Source organism: Amblyraja radiata, chromosome 1 (genome assembly GCF_010909765.2).
Source record: "Amblyraja radiata isolate CabotCenter1 chromosome 1, sAmbRad1.1.pri, whole genome shotgun sequence".
Classification (NCBI taxonomy): Eukaryota; Metazoa; Chordata; class Chondrichthyes; order Rajiformes; family Rajidae; genus Amblyraja; species Amblyraja radiata.
The window spans coordinates 184273178-184290719 of NC_045956.1; the positions used below are offsets into that span (position 1 = coordinate 184273178).

At 46.6% G+C, this 17542-nt stretch overlaps 1 protein-coding gene across 2 annotated transcripts in view; it reads right to left on the minus strand.

Annotated features, from left to right (window-relative positions):
- aup1 (AUP1 lipid droplet regulating VLDL assembly factor) overlaps positions 1 to 17542 on the minus strand; it is a 62197-nt gene that overhangs the window by 23639 nt on the left and 21016 nt on the right. For both annotated transcript variants that reach the window (XM_033035925.1, XM_033035918.1), the window contains exons 4-6: positions 14500 to 14687; positions 11585 to 11657; positions 423 to 496 (exon numbers count right to left, since the gene is read on the minus strand). In XM_033035925.1, the coding sequence (XP_032891816.1) occupies positions 423 to 496; positions 11585 to 11657; positions 14500 to 14687 (335 nt within the window). The remainder of the gene's footprint in view (positions 1 to 422; positions 497 to 11584; positions 11658 to 14499; positions 14688 to 17542) is intronic.

Below are 17542 nucleotides of genomic sequence, written 5' to 3' on the forward strand. Positions count from 1 at the left end.
TGTCTACCTATCTATGTGGAATCAGTCTGAAGAAGGGCCCCGACCCAGAGTGTGACTTATGTTCTGCAGGACTGCTACTGGACCCAGAGTTACTCCAGCACTTTGCGTCTTTTTTTTTGGTAAAGCAGCACCTTGTTCCTTGTTTCTACAGGCAGATACACCGGATGGCTTCCCTCCCGCTGACGCTCGAAGCGATCACAATGCAATGACACAGGTCCAAGCGCATGTTTGCATATACACTGAACAAAGGTACATTGGCCGACTAAGCCCCGAGAAGCACCAAGTTAGCACAGGCACTGGCTGTAGTGCGAGCTGGGGATAGGGTGGGGACAGAGGAGGAGGAGGGGGAGGAAGCTAAACACAAGCAGGTTCACTCAACCTTACCGATATGACCCCCAGTGATAGTTAGCGACAGTTACTACCTTACTTGGTATATGGTGAAGGGAATAAAAAACATCCACAGCAGCTCGGCAAGCCAAGAGGATTCGACGACACTCTGAGGGAGAAAGGGGGGAAAGATAAGTCTCATTAAATCTGTTCCCACAAGTAGTTAGAGGCAGGATCGGAACAAGTCTCTTGTTCACAAGATCGCTGACATCAGAATCAGAATCACACTTTATTCGGCAAGTATGTTTTGCAACATACGGGGAATTTCACTGGCCAGGTCAGTCATACAGTTAAAAGCAACAGATCACTCAAAAACACACATTTTAACATGAACATCCACCACAGTGACTCCTCACTGTGATGGAAGGTGAAATAAAGTTCAAGTCTCTTCCTTTTGTTCTTCCTCGGTCGTGGGCCTCGAGCCCTCCGTTGACGGGATAATCTTGACTCCCGTAGCCGGCGGCGATCGGGCCCTCCGCGTCGAGGCGATCGAGCTCCCGCATCGGGGGGGGGGGGGGGGGGGTGTCAGCTTCCCCGCACCAGGGCTAGTGAACCTTCCGCGACGTTGGAGCTCCCGACTCGCCTCGCCCGAGACTGCGAGCCCTGGATGCAGATTCCGCGGTGGGAGGGATCCCAGGCAAGGGATCAGCTCCGATGTTAAGTCCGCACCCCGCGGTGGGGCTCACGACAGTCCGAGGAGGCTTCCAGCCCCATCGATGGAAGGCCGCAGAGCCCGGAGAATGTGATCCAAAAATTGAGCTTTATCCGAAAATTATCCGAAGGTAAGAGATTGAAAAAAAAAGTTTCCTCCGATCCTCTCCCCCCTCACTCCACATAAAACAAACTGAAGAACATCAAAGCAAACTTTTAATACACTAAAAAATAACAAAAAGAAAGAAAATATGAAAAGGCTGCTGGCAGGGCAGCAATCTCCCCGGCGCCCCTGGTGGAAATATGTCTATGTCCACATTTGTCTTTCCTGACCATATAACAATAACTATATAACAATTACAGCACGGAAACAGGCCATCTCGCCCCTTCTAGTCCGTGCCAAACACTTACTCTCACCTAGTCCCATCTACCTGCACTCAGACCATTCCTTTCCCATCCATATACCTATCCAATTTATTTTTTAATGATAAAATCGAACCTGCCTCCACCACTTCCACTGGAAGCTCATTCCACACAGCTACCACTCTCTGGGTAAAGAAGTTCCCCCTCATGCTACCCCTAAACTTCTGTCCCTTAATTCTCAAATCATGTCCTTTTGTTTGAATCTTCCCGACTCTCAATGGGAAAAGCTTATCCACGTCAACTCTGTCTATCCCTCTCATCATTTTAAAGACCTCTATCAAGTTCCCCACTTAATCTTCTGCGCTCCAAAGAATAAAGACCTATCTTGTTCAACCTTTCTCTGTAACTTAGTTGCTGAAACCCAGGCAACATTCTCCTTCCACTCCCAAACGGCGAAATCCAAAGATGCGAGACTGAATGTTTGGAGTTTGGAATATCTGAACGTATTTTCTTAAATCACTATCACTAATGTGGACTAATATCTCGCTGTGGTGTCAGACCGAGAGTCACAATGTAGTAACAGGCTCTTCGGCCCAACTTGCCCACGCCAACCAACATGTCCCATCATTAAAAAGAATAGAAATTAAAACAAGCTAAAATAGAATAAGACAAGTATAAAATACAAGAATAAAAGTTACAGTGCAGTGTAAGAAATGAATAATTATTTAAAATAATTTAATTCAAGGCAGCGACAAACAGAAGAGTCTTCAGCCCTAATATAAAAGATCTGAGAGCTGGAGCAGAATGTTCCATATAAGTGGTGCATAAAAACGAAACGCTGCTTCTCCATGTTTAGTTCTGACTATGGGGACAGAAAGTAGACCTGTCAATAGACAATAGGTGCAGGAGTAGGCCACTCGGCCCTTCGAGCCAGCACCGCCATTCAATGTGATCATGGCTGATCATCCCCAATCAGTACCCCGTTCCTGCCTTCTCCCCATATCCCCTGACTCCGCTATTTTTAAGAGCCCTATCTAGCTCTCTCTTGAAAGCATCCAGAGAACCCGCCTCCACCGCCCTCTGAGGCAGAGAATTCCACAAAGTCACCACTATCTGTGAGGAAAAAAATTGTTTCCTCGTCTCCGTTCTAAATGGCTTACTCCTTATTCTTAAACTGTGGCCCCTGGTTCTGGACTCCCCCAACATCGGGAACATGTTTCCTGCCTCTAGCGTGTCCAAGCCCTTAACAATCTTATATGTTTCAATAAGATGCCCTCTCATCCTTCTAAACTCCAGAGTGTACAAGCCCAGCCGCTCCATTCTCTCAGCATATGACAGTCCCGCCATCCCGGGAATTAACCTTGTAAACCTGGACGACTTCAGTATAACTGCAACATGACCGCCCAACACTATACTTTTTGCCCCGTCTCTCGACATTTTGTCCTCATTTATTCCCATTTGAATGAAAGAAAGTTGCCATCTGATCACACACTGGGGAAAGATTCTTGACTCAGGTGACAGGTGCAGCATGGAAAAACGCCCTGGGTCCACCAAGTCCCTGCTAACCATCGATCACCCGCTCACACTAGCTCTATGTTATCCCACTTCCTCATCCACTCCCGACACACAGGGGGCAATTTACAGGGGGCCAATTCACCTACAAACCCACACATCTTGATGTTTGAGGGAAACGGAGCACCCGGAGGAAGCCCACGCTGTCACAGGAAGAACGTGTGAACTCCACACTGACAGCACCTGTCAGGATCGAACAACGCTGCTTGATGGGCCGAATGGTTTAATGGAACATTCTACCTGATGCCGAATGGCTTAATTCTACTCCTATCTCTTATGATAATAGACAATAGGTGCAGGAGTAGGCCATTCGGCCCTTCGAGCCAGCACCGCCATTCAATGTGATCATGGCTGATCATCCACAATCAGTACCCCGTTCCTGCCTTCTCCCCATATCCCCTGACTCCACTATCTTCAAGAGCCCTATCTTGCTCTCTCTTGAAAGTTTCCAGAGAACCTGCCTCCAACGCCCTTTGAGGCAGAGAATTCCACAAACTCACAACTCTCTGTGTGAAAAAGTGTTTCTTCATCACCGTTCTAAATGGCTTGCCCCTTATTCTTAAAATAAGATTCTTGATTCAGATCCACTATCTACACGTGTGATCAGATGGCAACTTTCTTTCATTCAAATGGGAATAAATGAGGACAAAATGTTGAGAGACAGGGTCTCTGGAGCTGAGAGGCAGCAGCTCTGCCAGGTAAGCCACTGTGCCAAATCCTTTTTACAGCATTAGTTGAGTTTAGAGACACAGAGTGGAAAAGGGCCCGCCCAGTGAGTTCATGCCGACCATCGATCACCAGTTCACACTAGTTTTATGTCATCCCACATTCTCATCCACTCTCCACACACCAAGGACAATTTAGGAGCCGTTGGTGCGAGGGGAGGAGCACCTGCGCTGTAAGTATAAAATACATCGCGGGGCTTGCTTTCACAGAGGCCCAGGGAGCCGTTGGTGCGAGGGGAGGAGTACCTGACACCAAAATCGGCAACGTTCCAGAGAAGGAGTCTGGTGGAAGCCTCTGAATGGTGGAAGAGGACCGGGTTTACATTTTTACATTTCTGCCTTCAGGTTAAGGATTCTGGGAGTTAAGGATTCTGGGAGTTGTGTGTACAGTATTTATTAGTAAAGTTTAAAGGATAAAGTTTTGTGTTTTTTAATATTTAATATAGAGTTAATTTGGGAGTAAGATATGTCAGTGGAGATTGGCCCCGTGGTGTGCTCAGCCTGCAACATGTGGGAGATCAGGGATATGGTCGGTGTCCCTGGTGACTACGTTTGCTGGAAGTGTGTACAGCTGCAGCTCCTGGCAGACCGCATTGAACGATTGGAACTGCGGCTGGATTCATACTGGAGCATCCACGATGCTGAGAAAGTCGTGGATAGCACGTACAGCGAGTTGGTCACACCGCAGGTAAAAGGTAAGAGGACAGAAAGGGAACGGGTGGCCAATAGCCAGCAAAGCAGTAGGCAGGTAGAGCAGGAGTCCCCTGCGGTCATCTCCCTCCTAAACAGGTATACCATTTTGGATACTGTTGAGGGAGATGGCTCATCAGGGGAATGCAGCAGCAGCCAAGTTCATGGCACCATGGGTGGCTCTGCGGCACATGAGGGGGGGGAAAAGAGTGGAAGGGGAATAGTAATAGGGGATTCAATTGTCAGGGGAATAGATAGGCGTTTCTGCGGCCGCAAACGAGACTCCAGGATGGTATGTTGCCTCCCTGGTGCAAGGGACAGGGATGTCACTGAACGGCTGCAGAACATTCTGGAGGGGGAGGGTGAACAGCCAGTTGTCGTGGTGCATATTGGCACCAATGATATAGGTAAAAAAAGGGATGAGGTCCTACAAGATGAATTTAGGGAGCTAGGAGATAAACTTAAAAGTAGGACCTCAAAGGTAATAATCTCCGGATTATTACCAGTACCATGGGCCAGTCAGAGTAGAAATAGGAGGATATTGCAGATGAATACGTGGCTTGAAAAATGGTGCAAGGGGGAGGGATTCAAATTTTTAGGGCATTGGAACCAGTTCTGGGGGAGGTGGGACCAGTACAAACAGGACAGTCTGCACCTGGGCTGGAGTGGAACCAATGTCCTTGGGGGAGTGTTTGCTAGTGCTGTCGGGGAGGATTTAAACTAATGTGGCAGGGGGATGGGTACAAGAGCAGAGAGGCAGGGGGGTGTAAAATGAGGGTAGAAGCAATAGGTAGCAAGGTGAAAAGTAAAAGTGGCAGGCAGACAAAACCAGGGCAAAAATCAAAAAGGGCCACTTTTCAACATAATTGTATAAGGGGTAAGAGCGTTGTAAAAACAAGCCTGAAGGCTTTGTGTCTCAATGCAAGGAGTATTCGTAATAAGGTGGATGAGTTGAACGTGCAGATAGCCATTAATGATTATGATATAGTTGGGATCACGGAGACATGGCTCCAGGGTGACCAAGGCTGGGAGCTGAACATCCAGGGATATACAATATTCAGGAGGTATAGACAGAAAGGAAAAGGAGGTGGGGTAGCATTGCTGGTTAGAGAGGTGATTAACGCAATGGAAAGGAAGGACATTAGCTTGGAGGATGTGGAATTGGTATGGGTAGAGCTGCGAAACACTAAGGGGCAGAAAACGCTGGTGGGTGTTGTGTACAGGCCACCTAACAGTAGTAGTGAAGTTGGAGATGGTATCAAACAGGAAATTAGAAATGCGTGCGACAAAGGCAAAACAGTTATAATGGGCGACTTCAATCTACATATAGATTGGGTGAATCAAATTGGCAGGGGTGCTGAGGAAGAGGATTTCTTGGAATGTATGCGGGATAGTTATCTAAATCAACATGTAGAGGAATCAACGAGAGAGCAGGCTATTTTAGACTGGGTATTGAGTAATGAGGAAGGGTTAGTTAGCAGACTTGTTGTACGTGCCCCCTTGGGCAAGAGTGACCATAACATGGTTGAGTTCTTCATTAGGATGGAGAGTGACATTGTTAATTCAGAAACAATGGTTCTGAACTTAAAGAAAGGTAACTTCTTCATTAGGATGGAGAGTGACATTGTTAATTCAGAAACAACGGTTCTGAACTTAAAGAAAGGTAACTTTGAGGGTATGAGACGTGAATTGGCCAAGATTGACTGGCAATTAGTTCTAAAAGGGTTGATGGTGGATATACAATGGAAGGTATTTAAAGACTGCATGGATGAACTACAAAAATTGTTCATCCCAGTTTGGCAAAAGAATAAATCAGGGAAGGTAGTGCATCCGTGGATAACAAGGGAAATCAGGGATGGTATCAAAGCAAAAGATGATGCGTACAAATTAGCCAGAAAAAGCAGCATACCAGAGGACTGGGAGAAATTCAGAGACCAGCAGAGGAGGACAAAGGGCTTAATTAGGAAAGGAAAAATAGATTATGAAAGAAAACTGTCAGGGAACATAAAAACTGACTGCAAAAGTTTTTATAGATATGTGAAAAGAAAGAGATTAGTTAAAACAAATGTAGGTCCCTTGCAGTCAGAAACAGGTGAGTTGATCATGGGGAACAAGGATATGGCGGACCAATTGAATAACTACTTTGGTTCCGTCTTCACTAAGGAAGACATAAATAATCTGTAACTAGTAGCGTGGATAGGGGAGAACCAGTGGATGTGGTGTATCTAGACTTCCAGAAGGCTTTCGACAAGGTCCCACATAAGAGATTAGTATACAAACTTAAAGCACACGGCATTGGGGGTTCAGTATTGATGTGGATAGAGAACTGGCTGGCAAACAGGAAGCAAAGAGTAGGAGTAAACGGGTCCTTTTCACAATGGCGGGCAGTGACTAGTGGGGTACCGCAAGGCTCAGTGCTGGGACCCCAGCTATTTACGATATATATTAATGATCTGGATGAGGGAATTGTAGGCAATATCTCCAAGTTTGCGGATGACACTAAGCTGGGGGGCAGTGTTAGCTGTGAGGAGGATGCTAGGAGACTGCAAGGTGACTTGGATAGGCTGGGTGAGTGGGCAAATGTTTGGCAGATGCAGTATAATGTGGATAAGTGTGAGGTTATCCATTTTGGTGGCAAAAACAGGAAAGCAGACTTTTATCTAAATGGTGGCCGATTAGGAAAAGGGGAGATGCAGCGAGACCTGGGTGTCATGGTACACCAGTCATTGAAAGTAGGCATGCAGGTGCAGCAGGCAGTGAAGAAAGCGAATGGTATGTTAGCTTTCGTAGCAAAAGGATTTGAGTATAGGAGCAGGGAGGTTCTACTGCAGTTGTACAGGGTCTTGGTGAGACCACACCTGGAGTATTGCGTACAGTTTTGGTCTCCAAATCTGAGGAAGGACATTATTGCCATAGAGGGAGTGCAGAGAAGGTTCACCAGACTGATTCCTGGGATGTCAGGACTGTCTTATGAAGAAAGACTGGATAGACTTGGTTTATACTCTCTAGAATTTAGGAGATTGAGAGGGGATCTTATAGAAACTTACAAAATTCTTAAGTGGTTGGACAGGCTAGATGCAGGAAGATTATTCCCGATGTTGGGGAACTCCAGGACAAGGGGTCACAGCTTAAGGATAAGGGGGAAATACTTTAAAACAGAGATGTGAAAATCTTTTTTCACACAGAGAGTGGTGAATCTCTGGAACTCTCTGCCACAGAGGGTAGTTGAGGCCAGTTCATTGGCTATATTTAAGAGGGAGTTAGATGTGGCCCTTGTGGCTAAGGGGATCAGAGGGTATGGAGAGAAGGCAGGTACGGGATACTGAGTTGGATGATCAGCCATGATCATATTGAATGGCGGTGCAGGCTCGAAGGGCCGAATGGCCTACTCCTGCACCTAATTTCTACGTTTCTATGTTACAGAGGGCCCAATTAACCTGCAACATCTTATACAACTGCAACATGACCTCCCATACTCAATACTCTGACTGATGAAGGCCTAAGTGTCAAAAGCCTTTTTGACCACCTTATCTACCTGCGACTCGACCTTCAAGGAACCATGCACCTGTACTCCTAGATCCCTCTGCTCTACAACACTACCCAGAGACCTACCATTCACTGTGTAGGTCCTGCCCTTGTTCGACGTCCCAAAATGCAACACCTCACACTTCTCTGTATTAAATTCCATCAACCATTCCTCCGCCCACCTGGCCAATCGATCCAGATCCTGCTGCAATCGTTCACAACCATCTTCACTATCTGCAAAACCACTCACTTTTGTATCATCAGCAAACTTGCTAATCTTGCCCTGTATGTTCTCATCCAAGTCATTGATGTAGATGATAAACAGTAACGGGCCCAGCACCGAACCCTGAGGCAACACCACTAGTCACAGGCCTCCAGTCTGAGAAGCAACCTTCCACCATCACCCTCTGCTTCCTTTCATGGAGCCAATTTGCTATCCATTCAGCTATCTCTCCTTGGATCCCATGCGATCTAACCTTCCAGAGCAGCCTACCATGTGGAACCTTGTCGAAGGCCTTACTGAAGTCCATGTACACAACATCTGCAACTCTACCCTTGACCATTTTGGTCATGTCTTCAAAAAAATAAATCAGATTTGTGTGCCACGACCTCCCACGTCCTGACTATCTCTAATGCCCCATCCAAATGCTTGTATAACCTATGCCTCAGAATACTCTCTAGTAACTTTCCAGTTACTCCAGCATTTTGTGTCTATCTTCGATGCATGCTGGAGTGTAAAAGGCACGGAGGTGTAGCAGTTAGTGCTGCTGCCTCACAGCTCCAGGTGCCCAAGTACAGTTTGATCTCAAGTGCCCATGAGGTTGAAGTCACATGTTCTTCCGTGACCACATGCATTTCGACTTGGTGCGACGATTTCTTCTAACAAAGAGTCGTTGTTCGGTTAACTGACAACTATTAATTGATTACTCATAGTCATAGAGTGATACAATGTGGAAACAGGCCCTTCAGTCCAATTTGCTATACCTGCCAACATGTCCCAGCTACACTAGTCCCACATGCCCGCGTTTGGTCCATATCCCTCCAGACTTGCCCTATCCATGTACCTGTCTAACTGTTTCTTAGATGTTGGGATAGTCCCAGCTTCAACTGCCTCCTCTGGCAGCTCGTTCCATACACCCACCACCCTTTGTGTGAAAAAGTTACCCCTCAGATTCCTATTAAATATTTTCCCCTTCACCTTGAACCTATGTCCTCTGCACCTCGATTCCCTTACTCTGGGCAAGAGACTCTATGCATCTACCCGATTTATTCCTCTCATGATTTAATGCACTCCTTCTTCTTCCCGCTCCTCCTTCTCCCCACTCCCATCCGGCAGAAGGTACAGAAGCTTGAAAGAGCACACCACCAGACTCAGGAACGGCTTCTGAATGGTCCTTCCATAAGCTAGGGTACTGACCGATTCATCTCTACCCCATTGCGGACATTGGACTGTCTCAGGAACTGATGGCACTAGGCCTCTACTTGCTGGAGTTTAGATGAATGAGGGGGGGACCACATTGACTTCTATAAGATCACCCCTCATCCTCCTCCGCTCAAAGGAATAGAGACCCAGCCTACTCAACCTCTCCCTATAGCTCCCACCCTCTAGTCCTGGCAACATCTTCGTAAATCAGCGAATCGTCCGATCAGCAGAGAAGATTATTGGCTGCAACCTTCCCTCCATTGATGAACTGTACACTGCAAGGGCCAGGAAGCGAGCGGGCAAGATCATCTCTGACCCCTCTCACCCTGGCCACAAACTCTTTGAATCACTTCCCTCTGGAAGGCGACTCCGGACTGTCAAAGCTGCCACAGCCAGACATAAAAACAGTTTTTATCCACGAGTAGTTGCTCTACTCAACAGCCAAAAATCTGTAGCCTCCCTTTGATCTGGTATTTTGTTGGTTCACATGCTTGATCAATGGTGTTTTATCATTAATGTTTTATTATTATTAATGTTTAGTGTTTTCTGAGTCATTCGTAACTGTCACTGTATGTCATGTTGTTACTTGTGGGCGGAGCACCAAGGCAAATTCCTTGTATGTGAATACTTGGCCAATAAACATACTTACATACTGAATCCTTTCAAGCATGACAATATCTTTCCTATATCATGGTGGGCAGAACTGAACACAACATTCTGAATGCGGTCTCACCAATGCCTTATGTACATTTTCCTTTGAACTTAAACTTGCTCAGAAGTTAGGGGTTCAGGAACTCGGCGGAAGTAGCTGTAAAAGCGTTGCGGTGTGGTTTGTAGATGGTTATTTGATGGATGGGTTGCAGAACTGCAGTGTGTACAGGAAATTGTGTACCCCAGAGTTTGCAAAAACCTCTGATCCATTAGGAAGTTGGAAGGAAAAAAAAATGCAGTAGAAAAAGTATTGCTAACCTTTCACTGAGAATGGTTTGATAAGATTAGAGCTCTTCCGAGTTGAGGTCGCGCCTACCAACGATCCCCGCACACTAGCACTATCCTACACACTAGGGAACAATTTACAAATTTTACCGAAGCCAATTAACCTACAAACCTGTAACGTCTTTGGGGTGTGGGCTTAAACCGGAGCATCCGGAGAAACCCCACGTGGTCACATAGAAACATAGAAAATAGGTGCAGGAGGAGGCCATTCGGCCCTTCGAGCCAGCACCGCCATTCATTGTGATCATGGCTGATCGTCCCCTATCAATAACCCGTGCCTGCCTTCTCCCCATATCCCTTGACTCCACTAGCCCCTAGAGCTCTATCTAACTGAGGGGACCGCCCGGGGCATCGGCGGCGGCTGCGGGTCCGAGGAGCGAGGGGACCGCCCGGAGCCTCGGCATCGGCGGCGGCGGAGCTGCGGGTCTGAGGACGGCAGTGCAGCGCTGGAGCGCCATTGCGGGGCGGGCGGTGCCTTGCCTGGGTCGCCGCGCTGGAACTCCGGTGAGCTGGGACCGGCGTTAAAAACATCGCGGAGCTGCGGGCGGCAGCGCTGAACTTTACATCGGGAGCCTGGGATCTCTCGACGAGATCGCCAGTTGAGCTCCATTCGGCGCGGCCTTGTCGGCTCCGGAAGCAACGGTCTCGAGTAGGGAGGCGGCCGTTCCAGGGTTCCCAAGCCGCTGAGAGGAATCTCCCGACGCCGGAACACCATCACCCGGCGAGAACGGCCTGGGACATCGGGCCTCTGTGAAGGCAACTGTGGAGGCCTCAATAGGCCCGACTATGGGTGAACATTGGGGATGGGACTGGACTTTGTGCCTTCCCCCATAATGGGAACCATTGTGGGGGGATGTTTTTATGTTGAAGCTATTTATTATTGTTATGTTTGTATTCTTTTTTATGTGCTGCATTGGCAAAAAGAATTTCACTACATCTAGGTGTATGTGACAATAAATCAACCTTTGAACCTAACTCTCGCTTAAATCCATCCAGTAACTTGGCCTCCACTGCCCTCTGTGGAGAATGTAAAAATTCCACACAGGCAGCACCCGTAGTCAGGATCGAACCCGGGTCCCTGGCGCTGTGAGGCAGCAAAGCTACCGCTCCATGGGATGGGGGGGGGGGGGGGGGGGGGGTGTGTGGAGGAATGAGCAATGACCGAGAAATAAAACAGCATGGACATGCAGGCGAAGGGAAGGGGTCTTAAATGAATGAGAAAGCTCTCCATTATCACAAAGTATAAACTCACCACAGCTATGAAGGGCCTCTTCACGGTTAACACCACAGGTTGAATTGTGCTATTTATAGAAAAAGCCCAGGAGCTGGAATAGTAATAAGAACAAAGCACATCAAAATTATTGGTGCAGTCTCATTCAACGCACAATAGAGATCATTGTACTGAAAACCATCTGCTGCTTTTTATCCGTGCCCATCCAAATTAGCGGCACAGTAATCTCAAACTTTGACAGCATGGAGTGTCAGGATGTTAAAGGGATGTTGCCAGGACTTGAGGGACTGAGCTATGGGGAGAGATCGGGCAGACTTCAACTTTATTCTTAAGAGCGCAGGAGGATGTATAAACACTGCTGGAATTTCTACACGGTGAAACAAAAATGTATAAAAATGGCCTTTATTAAAATCTGACAATGTTGACTTTAACCACATGGGATTTTTTTTTCTATTCCAAATCTCAAATTGTGGAGCGCAGAGGCAAATAAATAAATAATGGGTCTTTGTCCCAAACATTATGGAGGGTGCTGTAGTTAGCTCTTCTGCTTGGCTCCCTTCTTGCACAAGGGGGCGATGTTTGTAATTGTCAAATCTTCAGGAACCACTCCTAGTTATTCTTGAAATATCACAACTAATGCCTCCACAATTTCTGAGGCCACTTCCTTGAGAACCCTGGGGTGCAAGAATCATTTTTAATTCCTCTGCCATTTCTTCATTCCCCGTTATCAATTCTCCTGCATCAATCTCCAGCGGCCCAACGTCCACTCTAGCCTCTTTGTTGCTCCTTACATATCTGTAGAAACTCTTGCAAACCTCTTTTATATTATTGGCTAGCTTACATTCGTACTTCATCTTTTCTCTCCGTGTTGTCATAAAGTCATAAGTGATAGGAGAGTTAGGCCATTCGGCCCATTAAGTCGACTCCACCATTCAATCATGGATGATCTATCTCTCCCACCAAACCCCATTCTCCTGCCTTCTCCCCATAACCCCTGACACCCGTACTGATCAAGAATCCATCTATCTCTGCCTAAAAAATATCCACCGACTTGGCCTCCACAGCCTTCTGTGGCAAAGAATTCCACAGATTCACCACCCTCTGACTAAAGAAATGTTTCCTCATCTCCTTCCTGAAAGAATGTCCTTTAATTCTGAGGCTGTGCCCTCCAGTCCTAGACTCCCACTAGTGGAAACATCCTCTCCACATCCACTCTATCCATGCCTTTTACTATTCGGTACGTTTCAATGAGGCCCCCCCCCCTCATTCTTCTAATCTTCAGCGAGTACAGGCCCTGTGCCGACAAACGCTCATCATACGTTAGCCTACTCATTCCTGGGACCATTCTTGAAATCCTCCATCTCCAGAGCCAGCACATCCTTCCTCAGATATGGTGCCCAAAATTGCTCACAATATTCCAAATGCGGCCGAACCAGCGCCTCGTATAGCCTCAGCATTACATCCGTTTTTGTATTCAAGCCCTCTTGAAATAAATGCCAGCATTGAGTTTGCTTTCTTTACTACTGATTCGACTTGCAGATTAACTATGATCCAAATATTGATAAGGACAATCTGGCTCAGAAATGGCTGATGCTGGCACAAGTCTCTCCTCAAGCCGGGTAGTTTAGCCTGGGGCACTACCTGATCGGGTGCCACTCGTAAAACCTAAAGCGCGGTTTGGACTTTGAAAATGACACCAAACCTTCAGTAGACTATTTCTGTACACATTGCTAGTCGGGGATTGTGCTTAAGTATGGTAATACTCTACTGGACGGTATGTAAGAAACGAATTTCACTGTGCCTTTGCACGTTTAGTTTAGTTTCGAGACACAGCGCGGAAACAGCCCTTTCGGCCCACCGACCATCGATTCCCGCACATTAATCATCTCTCCGTTGCCATCGGGAAGAAGGTACAGGAGATTGAAATCTGGAACATCCAGGTTCAGGAACAGCTTCTTCCCCACAGCCATCAGGCTATTAACATCAAACAAGAATAGAATAGAATAGAAAAAGCTCTGAACATAACAGTCTATTATTACTATTGCACTTTATCTGTTTATTTATTGTGTATATATATATATATATATATGGTCTATGGTCTATAGACACACTGAACTCTTATCTCCTGTTCTGCAACTTGAGCGCCCTGGAGAGGAAAAGACTACAAAAAGTAGTAAACACTGCCCAGTCCATCATCGGCTCTGACCTTCCTTCCATCGAGGGGATCTATCGCAGTCGCTGCCTCAAAAAGGCTGGCAGTATCATCAAGGACCCACGCCATCCTGGCCACACACTCATCTCCCTGCTACCTTCAGGTAGAAGGTACAGGAGCCTGAAGACCTCAACGACTAGGTTTAGGAATAGCTACCATCAGGCTATTAAACTTGGCTTGGTCAAAACTCTGAACATTAATAGCCGATTATCTGTTATTTGCACTTTATCAGTTTATTTATTCATGTGTGTATTTACGCATATAATGGTATATGGACACACTGATCTGTTTTGTAGTCAATGCCTACTATGTTCTGTTGTGCTGAAGCAAAGCAAGAATTTCATTGTCCTATCAGGGACACATGACAATAAACTCTCTTGTCTTGTCTTGTATTATGTTTACAGATTCTGTTGTGCTGCAGCAAGCAAGAATTTCATTGTGCTATCTGGGACACATGATAATAAAACTCTCTCGTCTCTTGACTTGACTTAATACTACGCTACACACACTAGGGACAATTTTATAGTAACACCAAGCCAATTAACCTACAAATCTATATATCTTGGAGTGTGGAGGGAAACTGAAGATCTCGGAGAAAACCCACGCAGGTCACCAACTGCGTACTGACAGCGCCCGTAGTCAGGTCTCTGGCGCTGTGAGGCAGTCGCACTACCGCTACAACATTAAAAAAAAAAACACTGGACCATTAATGTAGGAATCGTACCTGAATTTCAGGAGTCCAACCTTTCCATTGGTCATTTCATCCTCTGGGAACAGGAGCAGTGTGCGCTCTCCCTCCAGGGAGTTGTAACCCCGCAGAGTCTCCGCCAAACGCGTGCGGCTTTCTATCCAGCCCAGCTCCATGTAGCCGCGAGCCCAACTCACAAAGCCAGCCCGACCCTCCAGCAGGGGCTAAACACACGTGCAAGAGAGAAACAAGCGATTACACAAAGAACAAGCAAACAGAGTCAGAGAACACAGAATCAGGCACCTCAACACAAAACATCGCCAATTCCCTCTCTCCAGAGATGCTGCATGACCCGCTAAGTCATCCAGCATTTTATGTCTATCTTCGGTATAAACCGGCACTTGCAGTTCCTTCCCGCACATCAGGCATTTTGCTTGCTGCTTGGATTAGACAATAGACAATAGACAGTAGGTGCAGGAGTAGGCCATTCGCCCTTCGAGCCAGCACCGCCATTCAATATGATCATGGCTGATCATCCCCAATCAGTACCCCGTTCCTGCCTTCTCCCCATATCCCCTGACTCCGCTATCTTCAAGAGCCCTACCTTGCTCTCTCTTGAAAGCATCCAGAGAACCTGCCTCCACCACCTGAGGCAGATAATCCCACAGACTCACAACTCTCTGTGTGAAAAAGTGTTTCCTCGTCTCCGTTCTAAATGGCTTACTCCTTATTCTTAAACTGTGGCCCCAGGTTCTGGATTCCCCGAACATCGGGAACATGTTTCCTGCCTCTAGCGTGTCCAAGCCCTTAACAATCTTATATGTTTCAATGAGATCCCCTCTCAGAGGAATTAGAGGGTTTCAGTTGCAGGGAGAGGCTGGACAGGCTTGGATTGTTTTCTCCAGAAATCAGAGGTTGAGGGGAGACGATAGAAGTATATAAAATTATGAGAGGCTTAGTTAGGGTAGACAGTCAAAACATTTTTTCTCCAGGGTGGAAATGGCCAGCACTGGAGGGCCTAGCGATAAGGTGAGAGCGGGGAAAGTTTAATGGAGATGTGGGTTTTTTTTGGGGGTTTTTTCAGTGAGTGGTGAGGGCCTGGAACACATTGCCAGGAGTGGTTTAGTTTCGTTTCGTGTCGATATACAGCACAGGCCATCAGGGATGAAGGCTGCTTTACCGATTCTAGTAAGTAAGTTTATTGGCCAAGTATTCACATACAAGGAATTTGCCTTGGTGCTCCGCCCACAAGTAACAACATGACATGACATACAGTGACAGTTACGAATGACTCAGAAAACACTAAACATTAATAATAATAAAACATTAATGATAAAACACCATTGATCAAGCATGTGAACCAACAAAATACCAGATCAAAGGGAGGCTACAGATTTTTGGCTGTTGAGTAGAGCAACTACTCGTGGATAAAAACTGTTTTTAATGTCTGGCTGTGGCAGCTTTGACAATCTGGAGTCGCCTTCCAGAGGGAAGTGATTGAAAGAGTTTGTGGCCAGGGTGAGAGGGGTCAGAGATGATCTTGCCCGCTCGCTTCCTGGCCCTTGCAGTGTACAGTTCATCAATGGAGGGAAGGTTGCAGCCAATAACCTTCTCTGCTGATCGGACGTTTCTCTGCAGCCTCCAGTGCTTGGTGGCTGAGCCAAACCAGACCATGATGGAGAAGGTGAGAACAGACTCTACGATGGCCGTGTAGAATTGGACCTTGGATAACCTTGGATATTATGGATCGTGACAAACCACTTTCTCTGATTCAAGAGTAAAGCAACAGAGGTCCTGGTCTGTGTTTGAAGAAGGGCAAACCAACCACTAATTGGCAGGAACAATATTTTAGTGATAGGTTGGCCAGTGTTTCTAATAGCTTCCCTCAGGAGCTGACGGAAGCAGTTAGCATTGATCCATTGCAAGGGAGGTTAGATAAATATCTGCCAGAAATTAATGCAGTGTGATACAGCAGAAACATTTAGGCTCATGATGTTGCAAATAGGGCCTGTAGAGTTTAATTTAATTTAGTTTAGTTTAGTTTAATTTAATTTATTTTTGTATAGTTTAGTTTAGTTTAGAGATAGGCCCTTCTGCCCACCGAGTCCATGCCAACCAGCTATCCCCGCACGCAAACACTATCCTACACACACTCTGGACAATTTTACAATATTTACCAAGCCAAACCTATGCGTCGTTGGAGTTGAGTTTAGTTTAGAGATTCAGCGCAGAATCAGGCCCTTCGGCCCACCGGGTCCACGCCGACCAACGATCCCCTCACACTAACACTATCCTACACACACTAGGGACAATTTTACAATTTTCACCAAGCCAATTAGCCTACAAACCTATATGTCTTTGGAATTGAGTTTGGTTTAGAGATACAGCGCGGAAACGGGGCTTTCGGCCCACTGAGTCAGCGCAGATCAGCAATCCCCGTACACTAACACTATCCTACACGCAAGGACAATTTAATTTTTTACCAAGCCAATTAGCCTACAAACCTGTACGTCTTTGGAGTGTGGGAGGAAACCGGAGTACCCAGAGAAAATCTACATAGGTCATAGAAACTTAGAAAATAGGTGCAGGAGTAGGCCATTCTGCCCTTCGAGCCTGCACCGCCATTCAATATGATCATGGCTGATCATCCAACTCAGTATCCTGTACCTGCCTTCTCTCCATACCCCCTGATCCCTTTAGCCACAAGGGCCACATCTAACTCCCTCTTAAATATAGCCAATGAACTGGCCTCAACTACCTTCTGTGGCAGAGAATTCCACAGATTCACCACTCTGTGTGAAATTTTTTTTTCCTCATCTTGGTCCTAAAAGACTTCCCCCTTATCCTTAAAGGGGTGATCCTTAAAAGGTCACGGGGAAAATGCACAAACTCCGTACAGGCAGTGCCTGTAGTCAGAATTGAACTGGGTCTCTGGTGCTGTGAGGCAGCAACTCTACCGCTGTGCCACTGTGCCGACCCAGGGGGTGGAGGGGGAAGATAAGAGAGTGGCGTTTAAGTGCAGAGGAATAGAGGGATATGAATCCTGTACCGGCAGACTTAACTTTGCATCACACACATT